Source organism: Taurulus bubalis (genome assembly GCF_910589615.1).
Source record: "Taurulus bubalis genome assembly, chromosome: 3".
NCBI lineage: Eukaryota > Metazoa > Chordata > Actinopteri > Perciformes > Cottidae > Taurulus > Taurulus bubalis.
Genome location: NC_136591.1, coordinates 40,362,781 through 40,380,280, shown reverse-complemented (window position 1 = coordinate 40,380,280; position 17,500 = coordinate 40,362,781). Strand labels below are relative to the sequence as shown.

Sequence of the window (17,500 nt, the reverse complement as noted above, 5' to 3'; positions counted from 1 at the left end):
TTCTCGTTCCTCTCCCTCTCTCAGATTGTAATGCGATGTCTTTCTTTGTATTCAGCAGTTTTCTCCTCACTCGTTAATTAAGAGTGTGGAAGGTGAGAGGAGGCAGGGGAGAGGTGTGTGTGTGTGTGTGTGTGTGTGTGTGTGTGTGTGTGTGTGTGTGTGTGTGTGTGTGTTAGTAAACCACCGTAGGTGCAAAATGCTTTTATGGCAGGAGGGATGAGTGTGTGTTTGTCAATGTGTGTGAGCAAGGCAGCAAAGGGGTCCTACTGGGCCAATCAACATTAATGAAATCAGGTGTGTGTGTGTGTGTGTGTGTGTGTGTGTGTGTGTGTGTGTGTGTGTGTGTGTCGGAGTGCTTGGCTTGCAGAAGAGAGAGGATCTAAAAGGGGTCTAAAGAGGAGAGAGAGCTAATTAGAGTTCCCTGTCTCACCAGAGTGTGGATCAAACACACACTGGAACACACACTTACAGGTACAGAGTGCACACACACTCACACACACACACACACACACACACACACACACACACACACACACACACACACACACAGGTTCAGAGAGTGTGTGTGTGTGTGTGTGTGCCTATAGATATTCATTTATACACACGCTGATTCAAGTGAAGGTTTTCAATGTCAGGGAGGACTGAGCACAGCTGGTGGAAAGAGACGACACATGCATACTAACACACACACACACACACACACACACACACACTAACACACACACACACACACACACACACACACTGTACTTGTGAGGACCCTCATTGGCATAACGTCCGTGACTTTAACCTAATTTTCGAGTTTTAACGCTACAACGACTCGGTCGTCTTCACAGGAGAACTTTCTGATATGATAAGATATGATATGATATTGTATGATATGATGTGATATTATATTGTATTGTATTATATGATATGATAGTATATTGCATGACATGATGTCACTCATTATGAACATTTTGAAAAGCACGGAGCTAATAGACATGCCCTCTGGACCGATCAGAGGATGCTCTTCTTCCACATTCATGGCCGTGCGGTTCGGTCATTTATATTTTTTATAATTTTTGTTATCTGTATCGAGTTCAGTACATTTATCCAATAAAGATGATTCAGAAATATTTTTATCACATCCTAATTCATTAGTTTTTACGACACACTTCACAAGGGCTTTTTGACATTATTATGTAACTTTATTATTGACATACTATGACTCTTTTCACAGAGGTTTAGCCATACTGTACATGATATTAAATATTATATATGTATGCTATACAAAGGCTGTTTTATGACCTTTTGGACATATTATTCTGTAACTTTATTTTGAAATTTGTTGACATATACTATAACTTTTTTCACAGAGATGTTTACATACTGTATATCAGCCTTCTCTGCTGGCCTAAACAGAATCATAAAGTTATAGCTATTTTATAATTTGTAATTGTTTTTCACAAATACACTACATGTATTATAATTATTTTCCCTCTTATTTTATTTTCTCATTGCACAGCTCCTGTCTTCCTCTGTTGCTCTGCTTCTAGCCTGCAGCGCCTGAAGCTTTTTTTAAGGAGAGCTCTTATCCAATCAGATTTCACCTCTATGTCTCTCTGGAAGAAGAGCGGCCCGAGGCTTTCTAGTCTTTGCAGATTAAAGTACATGGGGACGTTATCGTTGATTGTCATAGTCTTCAACCAATCAGATCTTTAGTTTGACAAGCTGGGTGTATTCTTTGACGTGCCAGAGCCTGTGAGGGGGCGTCAGCATTAACATGCACTGTGATTGGTCAGTGGGCCAGCGTGACTTCTGTCAACAGAAAGCTAGCTAGCTGCTAGCAGAACTCAGTAGTAGTAAGAAGAGTTTAGGTTGAAACAAGAGAGGTCATGACTTGTTTAGTGCTTTGCTTGGTGTAGTTTTTTTTAACACTCAATGGAGGAGGAGAAACAGACTTGGTAGCGGATTTACTGACAACACATTTCTCATGGAGGGTTATGGACACGTTTGGCGGTGACCATCCCAATATCGACTGCCACTGTCGAGCGGACATTTTCAGCCCTAAAACGCATGGAAACGTATTGCAGAAATGCAACTGGGAGGCTCGACTGTCCTCACTGGTCCATGGCCATCCAGAAGGAGCTATTACTGGAACTGAAGCGCAGCAATAAACTGTACAACGCGTCATTGAACTGTTAACTGTTTGTTAACAAAGAGAGGAGGATGGACTTTGTCTTTAAGTGAGTGCTTTCTGTGTTTTTACATCTGCAGTAGCATTGTGTTAATGTGTCTATGGTTTATTATGATATGGTTAATATCATTCCTTCTGATCGTGGCTTGTTCTCTTGAGTGTGCTATGTTTTAGTGCGGCAGTTTTGTTGGATTGTTTTGTCATGTTTTGTTATAAATAAATGTGACTGCTTCTTTGTGTTCTTGTTGACGTGAACATGCATTGTCCGTTAATGACGCAGCGTCCCGTCATACGTGTATTTATGTAAACGATATCAGACGGCACAGAAGGCTCAGGTAGAAAATGCACGGCCCGCCACTGACAGTATACTATATTACATATGTATGCTATGCAACGGCCGTTTTATGACTTTTTGGACATATTATTATGTGACTTTATTATTGCCATACTATTACCCTTTTTTCACAGAGGTTTTGACATACTGCATATTATATATTTATGCTATACAAAGGCTTTTTAATGACTTTTTGGACATATTATTATGTGACTTTATTATTGCCATACTATTACCCTTTTTTCACAGAGGTTTTGACATACTGCATATTATATATTTATGCTATACAAAGGCTTTTTAATGACTTTTTGGACATATTATTCTGTGACTTTTTTCATGAAATGTTCCAACATTCATACCTTTTCGTGACATGTCTAGGCCATACTATGCTATGACATCTTAATGACCTTTAATGGCATATTTATCACATGCTCTATGATGACTTTTTGAAAACTTTTCATGGAACTTCCCGTGACATAACAACTATTCTACGACTTTATATTTAGTAAACTAAACTGCACTCACTATACAAGTGTCCTCACTTCCTTAAAATGTCTTCATTCACTATATTTTGTGTTTCCACTTCCACGTCTCCACTTTACAGAAATATGTCATCAGTCGCTTTTCCCAAAATGCCTTTACTCTCCAGAACATCTCACCTTCCTCCAAAAAAAATGTGTGTTTTACAACTTGGTCCTCGAGCACAAACGCACAACTTAAAAACACACACACAAATTTTCACACTGACATGAGCTCAATGAAATATTTCCACACACTCACATGTGTGTCTGATAAGGTGAACATCAAAGGGAGGCCACGGTGTCTCTGTGTCTGCTTAATGTCTCCACTAATCTCGCCTGGGCCCCAACACACACACACACACACACACACACACACACACACACACACACACACACACACACACACACATATGCCTACCATGTGTGTGTGTCTACAAACTTGTAACTCTGCTTTGAACACACTTGTGTATAGAGTCAAATCTGTTAATATGTGGTGTGTGTGTGTGTGTGTGTGTGTGTGTGTGTGTGTGTGTGTGTGTGTGTGTGTGTGTGTCAGCATGACTCTGCAACTATTAGTGCATCTGAGTGAGTTTTATGATATTTTTTTAATGTTTTGTGTGTGTGTGTGTGCAGGTACCTTGCACAGCGCCGTTGTCTTGCTGGTTTCCATTAAGCTCTGGTTTATCCTCGGCTGCAGCGTCTGGTGCGACACACAAAGACAAGAAGCGTCTCAGTGGGTCGGCCAATGAAACAACGAGCGGCTCGTTGTAACTGAGAGCAGGTCAAGGACATCATTGGATTTTCGTTTTTTTTAAAGCCACAAACACGATTATTTGTCCAGATGATTATTCTTTTGGAGGGATAAAGTGTTTCATGAGTGTAAGACTGATATTAATATTAATCTGGGGGGGCCTGGACCACAGGTTGGGAACCTCTGATTTAGTTTGTTTCTCTTGGTGTGAATCCTCAAAACACTTCAACTGAGCTGTTAGTGGATCTATAATATTATGTTATTAAGTTATAATTTACTAAATGAACATCATGCTGTATTGAAGAAGACTTGAAACTAGAGATTGAGACATAAACTCATGTTTACAATGTTTACTGAGGGAATACATCAAGAGAAGTAGAGTCATTTATATAGACTTCTATACAACCAGAGGAGTCACCCCCTGGTGGTCAGGAGAGAGAATGCAGCTTTAACACATGAAGCATATACTTCTATACAACCAGATGAGTCACCCCCTGGTGGTCAGGAGAGATAATGCAGCTTTAACACATGAAGCATATACTTCTATACAACCAGAGGAGTCATTTATATAGACTTCTATACAACCAGATGAGTCACCCCCTGGTGGTCAGGAGAGAGAATGCAGCTTTAACACATGAAGCATATACTTCTATACAACCAGAGGAGTCACAGGTTTTAAAATACTTCGGCATGGCTTCACTCACTAAAACCAGAGATTGCCGCCAGATTCCAACTGGTAAATATTTATACTATCGCTAATTTGCAGATTCTGTTCTCAATGTGTTCAAAAGATGTCCTCATTTTCCAGAAGAGAACGTTTAAGTCAAAGAAGAACAACATCAACAAAAAAACAGAAAAGGGGAGGAGAAAGAACTGCAGAAAGAAACATGCAAAACTGAAAAAAAACAATTGAAATGATCCAATCTGAAGCAACAAGTTTGGTTGTTTGAACGATACAAAACAACGAGGACAGTGCAGGGAAACAAAGAGCAGGAAAAAGGGGTTGGAACCAAAGCGTCCGCCGTACCGTTCTGGTTGTTGTTGGCGGCGTGCAGCGGCTCCGGAGACGGGGAGGACGAGGACGAGTGCTTCATGACCTCCACTCGCTCCCGCCTCTTGGACTCGAACTCCAGCGCCTCCTGCAGCTTCCTCTTGGCCTTCTTCTCCTTCTTCAGACGCTTCTGGATGGAGGCTGCGGGAGGAAGAAGAGACGTGATCACGAGTGGAAAGAAAGGACCGGGCGCCGTCGTTCAGATGTGTGTTTGGTGGCGTTGGTCCGGACCTCTGCTCTGGAGCTCGGAGGTGAGCTGCCGCTCGAGGCTCTCTCTCATCTCTCGTTCTCTGTAGAGCTCCATCTTCAGCTCCCTCTTCTCCGCCTGGATATGTTTGTCCTGAACCCGGGCGTTCTCCACCGCGACCTTCAGCAGGCCCTGGGAGGAGGAGGAGGAGGAGGAAGAGGAGGAGGAGTAGGAGGAGGAGGAGGAGGAGGTTACAGGTCAATGTGTGACAATATGCAGATGATGAAGCCGAATTTGTAACAGATTTTCTTATTGATAGGGATCAAGTTTTAATATTTGCTGTTTTAATATATTTTTTACCCATAATACTGCATATTTTACTGTAATAACGAACGTGTCATGAGCAGTGAAGTCCAATAATAAGTTTCACAACATGACCCGCACAGCTTTTTGGACAAATATGGAGAAATTAGTAGGTTTCAAAAAAGTTATGAAATAAATATGAAGAGTACACAAGACTTGTTAATTAGCTCCATGTGTATTATTGTGTGCTTGTATTTTCATGGATCATCCTTAAAATCTATTAGTTATGTAATCTTTAATGCTGTTTTTACGTTTACATATTTTTTATTGTACATTTCTGTTATATATTAAGATTTATGCGTGTTTATTTGTATTTTCTCTGACAGGATTTATTGTCATACACAAGGAAAATGCATTGTACTTGGCAATAAACCAGATTTTATGGATATTTTTCATAATTGACATCGACTAAATGTCTTAAATATGACAGAGAACCACGATTACAATAAATAATGTGATAGAATAGTGTTGATCAATAATCCTCGTAGTTCTGACATGGTACCAGAGCCGTGATCTCACCTGTATGTTGGTGAGGAGGGTCTCCACTGACGACAAGCCGTCAGCGAATAGGAACGGAGCCGGGAAGCCAGGGGGCAGGGCCTGACCCAGCGAGGACTCGTCTGTGAACAATAACACATTTATTACACATTTATTACACACTTTGCTCTTGACTTTTTATAGAATATGGCAACATTTGGTGTCAAGTTTTCATTTTCATGGCACACACTATACAAGTATGTTTTATATGACGAAATATACAATTACCTTTTGTGACATTTCTATCTGACACGTGAGACTATGACATATTTACGATGACTTTCTTTATTCCTCTTTTGTGACATCCTTTAACATTAAATGACATTTTTATGACACAAGATAATATGAATTATTTTATGACATACCATACTTTGGCTTTTTGGGACATTTAGATGATATAATATATAATACAATATACTTTTTAATGACATTATTAATTTGAATGACTTTTTTTGTGACGTTGTATATCATAATGACAATAATAATAAGTACAGTCCCTAAACAAAATACAAAAATCTAAATAACTAGAAGCTACTTTCTTTTGACATGGTAATAATAATAATATACCTCTGTTATTATAAATATTTTGATTTCTTTATGTTTTATAAAAAGTACGCCACGAATTAAAATGATTACTTATTATTACTACTTTAATTGAATTGAACAGATAAGAGTGTTTAACACCTCGTACTGTCCCTTTAAGAGCCAAAACAGAGCGATGCGCTCAGAGATGTTTTTCATCAGCGACACGCCGCCAAGAGCCTCCAGCCAAGTTTATGAAATGTTGATGTTTACTAAAGTATGAGAGGCAACGAAGCAGCGTCAGAGAAATCAATTACACACAGACACACACACACACACACACGCACACACGCACACACACACACGCACGTAGAGGTCGTTAGTATTCAGACAATCGTGTGTGGTGCTAATTGGCAAGGATTAAAGACATCCTTGATTTGTGTGCGTCTATGTGTGTGTGTGTGTGTGAGTGTGAGTGTGTGTGTGTGTGTGTGTGTGTGTGTGTGTGTGTGTGTGTGTGCGTCACAGTGTCTGATCAGCCCTTAATGCCTAACTCACTGACAACTGGGTTAACTCTGCTGTGAAATTAACGCTGATTAAGATGCACTCTAACACACACACACACACACACACACACACACACACACACACACACCATCCCCTATCTGCCACTTCATCCATACACACCTTTCCTCCCTCTTGAGTCTTTCTTCGTCACCTTTTCTCCACTTTCACACGTGTTCTCTCTCTCCTCGTCTTCATCGTTACAACCTTCGTCATTTCTCCTTTTTTCTTTCCGTCTTTCTTGTTCTTTACTAACTGAAGTTTTCCCCTCAATCGATCCTCAATTATATATATATATATATATATATATGCATATATACATGTATTGTGTTTGTTTTTCTCCTTTTGTTTTGAGCTGAAAGTATAATAATGTGAGAGCAATAAAAAACATTAAATTCCTTCACATACTTGGCCAATAAACATGATTCTGATTAATTTTTATTGCCCCAAAAATCACTAATTTGCCCCAAAGAGCGTCTTTAATCTCTCCACTGTTTCACTTCCTGTTTCTCTTCTCCTCATGTTTCTGTCCGGAGAAAACTGTGATGAGATGAAGAAAGAAAGAAACCCATGGAGGAGTGGAGGTGAGGGGAGAATCCAGAGAGGAAGGAGGGAGCGTTTAAAAGATTAAAGAAAGAAAAGAGAGAGGATTAAAAAGAGGAAGGGGAGGGAGGAGTAAACACTGAAGAGTTATGTTTGAATGAAAGCCAATCAAATGCTTTTATTTTGAAAAATACATTTTAGGAGGAAGGGGGTAAATATTACTAATAAATAAATGTTATGAGTTAGGTTAACGCTATTCTCCCTCGAAATGAGCAGGAAACACTTTTCTGTGTCTTTAATACCGTTTATAGATATAAATACAGCATCATGTGCGATGAGTACTGCCTAGTACTAGCTAAAGTACTAGCAGGAACTAGTAATACCTGGGAGCTGGAGTACTTCTGTTCAGTCATAACGGCCTCATCTCTGATGTTTCCATCATTACATATTTAAACATATTTCAATATAGTTTAAGATTTCTGATGCTTTCAAATTTCTGTCAGAAAGAAAATAATATATGTATATATATATAAATACATATATACATATATATATATATATATATGTATATATGTATATATATATATATATATACATAAATATATACACACATGAAAAGTATTTTGAAGTGTTTTATATATATTAATATATATATATATATATATTAATATATATATATATATATGTATTATATACTATTATATATATATATATATACATGTATATAATAAGCAAAACATTTTGTGTGAATATTAAGTGTTATATATATATATAGATATAAATATATCTATATATATATATAAAAAACTTCAACAATATATATATATATATATATATATATATAATATATATATATATATATATATATATATATAAAACACTTAATATTCACACAAGATTATAAAAGCATGTGTTTATTCCATGAAGACTTAATTAAATGACCATGAGGTGATATCTGAGATATATCTTCCGGCCTTCACTTTAAGTCATAAGAACTCTAACATCCTCTTTATTGACCGTCACCAGATGTAACGTGAAAGAAAAGCTTCGTTCTTTTAGACGACTCAATCAAACCAAAAGCAGAACCAAGAGCCCCAAAGAAAAGGTTAGGAAGAAGCGCAGCAGAAAGACAGAGAGCTCCAACGTGTCTTGAGTTCATTCCTGGAAACATAAAGTCTTCACTCTTCACATGTATTGATCTGCTCTGGGAGATGGAAAATAAAACAACGTCCAAGTTTCATCACATGAATATCATTCATAGAGAAGAGGAAGTCTGTGACACCCCGACTCCCCGTGTGACACCCAGAGAAGAAGAGGAAGTCTGTGACACCCCGACTCCCCGTGTGACACCCAGAGAAGAAGAGGAGAGGACACTCCTTCCTCTCCTCTTCTTTAAAAAGGAGGAGCGGAGAGTTATTGATCGATAGAGCTGACGAAGAGGAACAGAGGTGAGGAGAGCGAGGAAGAGGCTGCAGGACAGAACGTGTGAGTACTGAGAGAGTGATGGAGGGAGGAGAGGCCCCGCATGCTTTTAGTGGGTGACCTCTTGACCCCTTTTAGCCATGCCTCCTTCACTTAGCCTCACCTCCTCCCTCCTTCTATCTATCTCTGCCTCCCTCCTTCATCCCTCTGATTGATGGCTGAGAGACAGGTGATCAATAGGAGGGGCTGAACATCCTGACGCTTCTGTTTCTCTGTTTGTGTGTCTGTTCACTCAGTGTCTTTGTGCTCGCATGTGTGTGTCTGTGTGTGTGTGTGTGTGTGTGTGTGTGTAAATACAGTAGATAAGGAAATACCTTTAAGTGAGGACAATTTGTCAGTTGTCAAAACGAAATGGGTGAAAGTTTAGATTAAGGAGGGTAACACTTATATACGAGTGTGTGTGTGTGTGTGTGTGTGTGTGTGTGTGTGTGTGTGTGTGTGTGTGTGTGGTCCAACCTTTGTCCTTTGTTATTTTCTTGATGGGTGCAGCCGGGTTGGTCAGTCCAACATCTGCATCCGCTGACACCAATCCTGTTGAAAGAGAAAGAGCAGTGAGTGAGTGTGTGTGTGTGTGTGTGTGTGTGTGTGTGTGTGTGAGAAAAAAGACAATTTCCGAAAGTGTTTTGTCCGTTCAGTATGATAGAATATTAAATAAAAGGTCAAATATACACATCTGAGAGGCTGAAACATAAATATATAAATATATTTCATCGATGAGTTTAGATCTCTGATGAGCTTCAGTCGACTAACTCATGTTTTCTTTACCGATCAATCTGGTATTTTGTCAGTAATCAATCAGTCAGTTATTTGGAATGCAAAATGTGAGAAAATAAAAAATGGATTCAAACTATTATAAAATAGTCGCTGAAAAATGTTCCGTCCATCGACTAATTGATGAAGCGTTACGGCTCTGAACTACTGCAGGGTTTTGTCATAGAGTGTGTGTGTGTGTGTGTGTGTGTGTGTGTGTGTGTGTGTGTGTGTACCAAGTCTTTCGGGCGAGCTGGAGGCCGAGCTGCTGGGCTGCGACTGCATTGGAGTGTTGGTCTCATCAACAGATGGAGAGAGAGAGGGACTGTCACACACTCTCTCCTGGAGAGAGAGAGAGAGAGAGAGAGAGATAGAGAGGGAGAGAGAGAGAGGGAGAGAGAGAGAGAGAAAGAGAGAGGGAGAGAGAGAGAGAGAGAGAGAGAGAGAGGTGTAAATAAGTGCATTGATTAAAGATCTGAGTGAATCATTTGGGGTTTAAATATGGTTACCATATGTATCATGGAAATAAATAAATGATCAACACATGAAATAAAAAACGACACACGTGATATAATTCATCTTTTGTTTGTTTTTATTTACTCATCTGGATTTGTGAAGAATAAATGCAACACTTGCAACACTTTTTTTCAGTTAAAAGTGTAAAGATAGACCAGCTAGCAATCTATGCTAAGCTACTGTGAGCTTCATGTAAAAACATGCTTTAAATAAAAGTATGGCTTTTTACCGCTCAGTTGATTCTAATTTCTCTATATATATATTTTATATTACTGCTTTTAGCAATTACGATAAAGTGGAATCTAATCTTCTAATCTATTGAGGAGTTCCTCAAGGAACCTACTGGGATCCTTTGTGGTTGTCTTTTACTTTTTTTAAAGAGTGTGTAGAAGATTGTGTGTTTGTGTGTGTGTGTGTGTGTGTGTGTGTTGTACCTTGATGACCGGCGCCCGGTGCACGTGAGTGTGTATCTGCTGGGCCGCGGCGGCCATGTTGGCGATGGTGTTGAGGTGGTTCATCTGCGACATGGCCATCGCTACCGAGGCCGGAGGAAGCCCCATGGGCAGCAGGGGGTGGGGCATCATCATGAAGGGGAGGTCCAACCCTGAGAGGGGGGAGAGGAGGAAGAGAGAGAGAGAGAGAGAGAGAGAGAGAGAGAGAGAGAGGGGGAGAGAGACGTTACCAAACACAGGAAATACTTTTTGAAATGGAAAAGTCTTTTTTTTCTGTTTTACGTAGTTTTTCTTCTCAAAATCTTGCTCGTTTTTTCAGTAAAAACTGTTGACACAACGTTGTTGACCGTCGACGCCACATTGTTTTTCATCTACATTGTTTCATCTACATTGTGTCATATACAATGTGTCATCTACATTGTTTCATCTACATTGTTTCATCTACAATGTGTCATTTACATTGTTTCATATACGTTTCATCTACATTGTTTCATATACAATGTGTCATCTACATTGTTTCATCTACAATGTGTCATCTACATTGTTTCATATACGTTTCATCTACATTGTTTCATCTACAATGTGTCATCTACATTGTTTCATATACGTTTCATCTACATTGTTTCATATACGTTTCATCTACATTGTTTCATCTACATTGTTTCATCTACATTGTTTCATATACAATGTTCCATATACATTGTTTCATCTACATTGTTTCATCTACAATGTGTCATCTACATTGTTTCATCTACATTGTTTCATCTACAATGTGTCATCTACATTGTTTCATCTACATTGTTTCATATACAATGTTTCATCTACATTGTTTCATATACAATGTTTCATCTACATTGTTTCATATACATTGTTTCATCTACATTGTTTCATCTACATTGTTTCCGCTACATTGTCCCACTGTTTGACTTCAACGCGCTCAGCCTCGGGTCGGCGGTGCTAACACAGCGGCCGCATGGCGCCCGTGAACTGGCGCTGAACTTAACCTTGAGCAGAGAGAGAGAGGGAGAGGTGTCACCCCGCCGTCAAGCGTCTCGCTAATAAAAGTTGACAAAGCAAAAGGGAGGGAGGGGAAGAGAGGGAGAGGTGAAGAGAGGGAGGGGAAGAGAGGTGAGGATCTGGAGGTCGGAGGGGTGAAAGGGTGATGAGGCGAGAGAGAAAAAGGAGGGCGACGTTGACGTTTTTTCTCTCTAATTTCTCTGTTTTTCTGTTGCCCTCTTTTGCGTTTTCACTTCCTGTTTCATCTTCATCTTCCTTTTTTCACCTCTCTCCTTCCTCCATCCCTCTCTTTGCCTCCTTTTCCTTACTCCTCTCTTCCTCTCTTTTTCAGACTGCTGCTGTCAGGCCTGTGACACACACACACACACACACACACACACACACACACACACACAGGACGTTCCGTCTACTTTAATTTGTCCATTAACGCTGAACCTCCTAAAAGCATAACCTTGACCTTTGACCCCTGGCCTCAGACCCCCGCTTGACCTTAAAATAGCCCTCCTCCCTCCTCTCCCCCCATTTTCAAAGGCATACTCCCCCAAGATGTTCACTCTTGAGAGAAGTCGCCTCAGCTGTCAAAAACAAACACACACACACACACACACACACACACACACACACACACACACAGAAGATGGAAGCGGCTGCTTTCATTCCAATGAAACAATAACACTGATTGCTGTTGTCGTGACGACTGAAGTGATAGAATAATCAATGTGAGTGTTTGTCGCCTCCCGCTGCCCAGTGTGTGTGTGTGTGTGTGTGTGTGTGTGTGTGTGTGTGTGTGTGTGTGTGTGTGTGCGCAAACACATTACTTCTGCAATAAGAAAAAGAGCGAACATGAGTGTGTTTGTTTGTTTTTGCTTGTCTGTCAATATGTGTGTGTGTGTGTGTGTGTGTGTGTGTGTGTGTGTGTGTGTGTGCGGTGTTGATGAATTGAGTCATTTAGTAGAGTGTGTGCTGATTAATCCAGGCGGAGTGTTAATACGGGAGATGGGAACAGATTAAATGGTGTACATTAACAAATATTGCCACCCCTTTAAAACACACACACACACTCTGTATGTGTGTGTGTGTGTGTGTGTGTGTGTGTGTGTGTCCTCCCGTGCAGTGTGTCTGTTTGGACATACAGTTTGTGTACTCACTGTTGGCCAGGAGCTGTTGCTGCTGCTGGAGTTGCTGTTGATTGACAGCTCCGAGGGACGGCCCCCTCCCGCCTCCTCCGGGAGCCCCGCCCCCTCCAGGTCCTCCGCAGTGGGCTCCAACAGGGGGGCTGGTCAGACGCTCCTTATCCCAGGAACACTCGCTCCCACCTGGGTGCACACACACACGCAGAGGGCCGACGTTCAGGCTCCAGGCGGAAAACGGGACTTTTCAGCGTCATAATCAACGTTTTTTTGTTATATAAAACATACGCAGGGCAGATCCACCTGCTACATATTACACCTTCTGGTTCACGGGACATTATGGGATGGAGACGTTCTGATACCTTTTGTTCAATACATATTCTGAAACCTGAACTTAATAAAAATAAGCCATAAAAAAATAAAATGTGGTCATTTGAATAAAAACACACAATTCAAATGATTATGAGATGATTGTTTTTGAGTTAAACATTTCCTTTGAATAAAAATAAATCTTAATATTAGTAGTTTTAATGAGACATTGTTTAATTATACATAAACAGGTCATAACTCATGTTTTAATATCTATTTTAAGTTGCCGTGAAAACATATTTTCTCGTAAAAATGTAATGAATCCAAAAACAAAATACAGATCTGAGTGAAAATATCATAGAAAAAAATAAAAATACAAATGGAGTTTCGCTATTACATGAAAAGCTTATTTGGCTCTCTGCAACAGATCCATTTGTATATAATATTATAACTTAAAGTTCTCTTTGAGATGATTTGTCAATATAAGTATTTAAATTGTTGTAAACTAAGATCCTTACAAACAGAGTTTATTCTATAATATAATTGATAAATGCGTTATATTGTCAGTAAACACGACCTTTTGATCATGATCAAAGATCCTCATCAGAAAATGAGTAAAACAATCACTTCTTCTCTTCACACCTTCATCCCATGCTCTCTCTCTCTCTCTCTCTCTCTCTCCCCCGGTGTAACGCTGCCTCTCTCGCCCAACACGTCTCTCTCTCTGCTCCCCTGTTCCCTCTCTCATCCATCTTCATCTCCCTCCATTAGTTTGAATTAGCAACCGTCTCTCTCTATTATTGCCTACTGAACTCCCTGCGCTGTGTGTGTGTGTGTGTGTGTGTGTGTGTGTGTGTGTGTGTGTGTGTGTGTGTGTGTGTGTGTGTGTAGATGACAGCTGGGCCTCATCCCCTCTGCCATTTACACCAGGGAAGAAAAGAAGTATAAACAGATGGGCAGATGTTCTCTCTCTCTCTCTCTCTCTCTCTCTCTCTCTCTTATTTCTCCCTTGGCCTTGTCCTCTCCTTCGCTGCCTCTCTTTTATTCTCTCTCCTTCCTCACGTTTTTTTCTCTCTCTTTCATTGTTTTTTTACACATTTTTTTGTTTGTATTTCCGTCCATCTCTCTCCTTCTCTCTCTCTCTCTCTCCTTCTCTCTCTCTCTCTCTCACTCTTCAGGTGTTTTGGCGTCCACCTCTTTGAAAGCAAGTCATCTCTTCTTCTGTATTTCTTTAATTAATGGATCCCAATTGGAGAGTTAGCGCCACCTACAGTTTTATCAGCTAACCTTATGTTTGCATAACAGTGGTAGAAGGAATAATCAATTCATTAATTCAAATTTCCTTTTTTGTTGATAATTCAGGTTAAAATTGAGCTTCAAGTGGATGGAAACGAAACTCATGAAGGTCGATGTGTTCTTTGAATGCGTCAGACGTCTGGAATACGAGCTGCAGTTAAAACAAGCTGGAGAGATTTTAATGTTTTTAGCGTTCTACGATATAAAATATATCAATAAAAACTCCTTCTGCTGAGTTTAGAATGTTCTGCAGGATTTAAAATCGTTTCTAAAAGAGGAACTAAACGCCCTCCTTTCATTTGGTGGTGCTGACGTGAAGTCATGTGACCGTGTGTAGCTCCCTTATAGGCTAACGTTAGCTCTTTACTTCTGGTTGGATTCACACTTGAAAAATCATAAAAGTGGTGTTAATTTGTAAAGAATGTATTGATGAATGTGAATGTATCATAAACTTTGAGATTTTTTTCTGCAATAATACCCCAAACAATGTCAATTTGAAAATCCCATTGTTTTTAGTTGTTGGGAACCGATGTGGCGTTAACTTCCTGGTTCAGCACATTGATAAACCACAGCTTAGATGTTCTACGAAAAGTCCATTTCTGCTCGTTACATGCATACTGTTTAAAAATAAAATTCAGTCATCACAGAAAACAACTCACTACTTAGTTAGGTTTAGGAGAAAATAATGTTTTAATGTTTTATTGGTGTTATTGTTTATGTATTAGCAATAAGGTTAACAATGTTAATGTATTAGCAATAATGTTAACAATGTTAATGTATTAGCAATAAGGTTAACAATGTTAATGTATTAGTTACAATGTTAACAATGTTAATGTATTAGTTATAATGTTAACAATGTTAATGTATTAGTTACAATGTTAACAATGTTAATGCATTAGTTACAATGTTAACAATGCTAATGTATTAGTTATAATGTTAACAATGTTAATGTATTAGTTACAATGTTAACAATGTTAATGTATTAGTTATAATGTTAACAATGTTAATGTATTAGCATTAAGGTTAACAATAGTGATGTATAAGTAATAATGTTAACAATGTTAATGTATTAGTAACACTGTCAACAATGTTAATGTATTAGTTATAAGGTTAACAATGTTAATGTATTAGTTATAATGTTAACAATGTTAATGTATTAGTAACAATGTTAATAATGTGTATGTATTAGTTATAATGTTAATGTATAAGCAACAATGTGAACAATGTTAATAATGTTAATGCATTAGGAACAATGTTAATGTATAGGTCATGATGTTAATAATGTTAATGTATAAGCAACAATGTTAATAATGTTAATGTATTAGTAACAACGTTAATGTATAAGCAACAATGTTAATGTATTAGTTATAATGTTAACAATGTTAATATATAAGTCATAATGTTAACAATGTCAATGTATTAGTAATACTGTTAACAATGTAAATGTATTAGTAATAATGTTAACAATGTTAATGTATTAGCAATAATGTTAACAATGTTAATGTATTATTAATGATTTTAACAACGCTAATGTATAAGTAATAATGTTAACAATGTTAATGTATTAGTAATACTGTTAACAATGTTAATGTATAAGCAACAATGTTAACAATGTTAATGTATTATTAATGATTTTAACAATGCTAATGTATAAGTAATAATGTTTACAATGTTAATGTATTAGTAATACTGTTAACAATATTAATGTATAAGCAACAATGTTAATACTGTTAATGTATTATTAATGATTTTAACAATGCTAATGTATAAGTAATAATGTTAACAATGTTAATGTATTAGTAATACTGCTAACAATGTTAATGTATAAGCAACAATGTTAATAATGTTAATGTATTAGTTATAATGTTAACAATGTTAATGTATTAGCAACAATGTTAACAATAGTGATGTATAAATAATAATACTAATAAAGTTGAGGTTTCTATCTGTCATTATTTTTATTATTAAAAAAGCCAAACCAAGAGATCAATGTAGAAAATAATGTGGAAATAATCCATAGTTCAACCAACTACAACAGCAAAATCCTGCTTTTCCATGAATGCACGAGTAATAATTCTAAAGTATTAATCTCACAATAGAATATGTAATAGTAGAAAAGTTACTTCCTTCCTAGTTATATTGATATACTTGTACTGAAGTAACGCAGTATTTCTACACTGTGGTAATTGTACTTTTACTGAAGTTAAGTCTCTCTACTGCTGCTCCATATCTTCTTCTTCACTTTCTCTCTCCTTCTTTTCTTCCCTTTGTTTCTTCCTATATTTTCTTCCTTCTCCTTTCCTCTCGCTGACTAAAAACACAAAGATATGGTTTCCATTGACACATAAATCTGTCTCCATCACTCAGTGTTTGTTTCTCATGTTTATAAAAGACACAGAACAGATACGACGCTCAGATCGACTTTCACCCATCAAACACCAGAACACATCTTTTCTTTTTCCCTTTCCCTCTCGCCCTAAATATCCCTTTCTCTCGTCATCCCTCGCTTTATTTCCCTCCTTCGCTCGTTCCCTCTATTGTCCGCCGGAGTTTCCCAGGCCGGTGTGAGTGTCTCTGACACAGGAAACAAGGCCGGACAATGAAAAGAAGCAGGAAAAACACTCTGAATGAAATAAAAGAAGAAGAGCAGGAGGGAATAAATAAAAAACGACAGGGCGAGAGAGAGAGAGAGAGAATAAAAAGAGTAACTCTATCAGCCCATTTGCCAGGTCAGCTGAAGAAAAGGAGGAGATGGAAACAGAGGAAACAGAGAGGATTGCTCTCTCATTTCTTTTCTCTTTGCTTTTTGTTTTCTGTCTTTTTAATAATTCAGAGAAGCAGACACAGCAGAGATGGAGTGGCCCGGAACGTGTGTGTGTGTGTGTGTGTGTGTGTGTGTGTGTGTGTGTGTGTTAAGTCTTTGTTTTTATATATGTCACTTAGTGCTTTAGGTCATTTTCCAGACATATACTTTGAGACTAAACTATATATTGATT

General features: G+C 38.3%; 1 protein-coding gene across 1 annotated transcript in view; it reads right to left on the bottom strand.

Moving 5' to 3' along the window:
• Positions 1–17,500, bottom strand: part of LOC306734935 (dachshund homolog 2-like) — a gene marked incomplete at both ends in the record, with an annotated part of 84,375 nt that overhangs the window by 2,409 nt on the left and 64,466 nt on the right. Inside the window, 8 exons of the mRNA XM_079216348.1 lie at positions 3,672–3,734; positions 4,813–4,977; positions 5,068–5,215; positions 5,906–6,006; positions 9,491–9,565; positions 10,021–10,126; positions 10,735–10,904; positions 12,918–13,085. Of these exons, the coding sequence (XP_079072474.1) occupies positions 3,672–3,734; positions 4,813–4,977; positions 5,068–5,215; positions 5,906–6,006; positions 9,491–9,565; positions 10,021–10,126; positions 10,735–10,904; positions 12,918–13,085 (996 nt within the window). The remainder of the gene's footprint in view (positions 1–3,671; positions 3,735–4,812; positions 4,978–5,067; positions 5,216–5,905; positions 6,007–9,490; positions 9,566–10,020; positions 10,127–10,734; positions 10,905–12,917; positions 13,086–17,500) is intronic.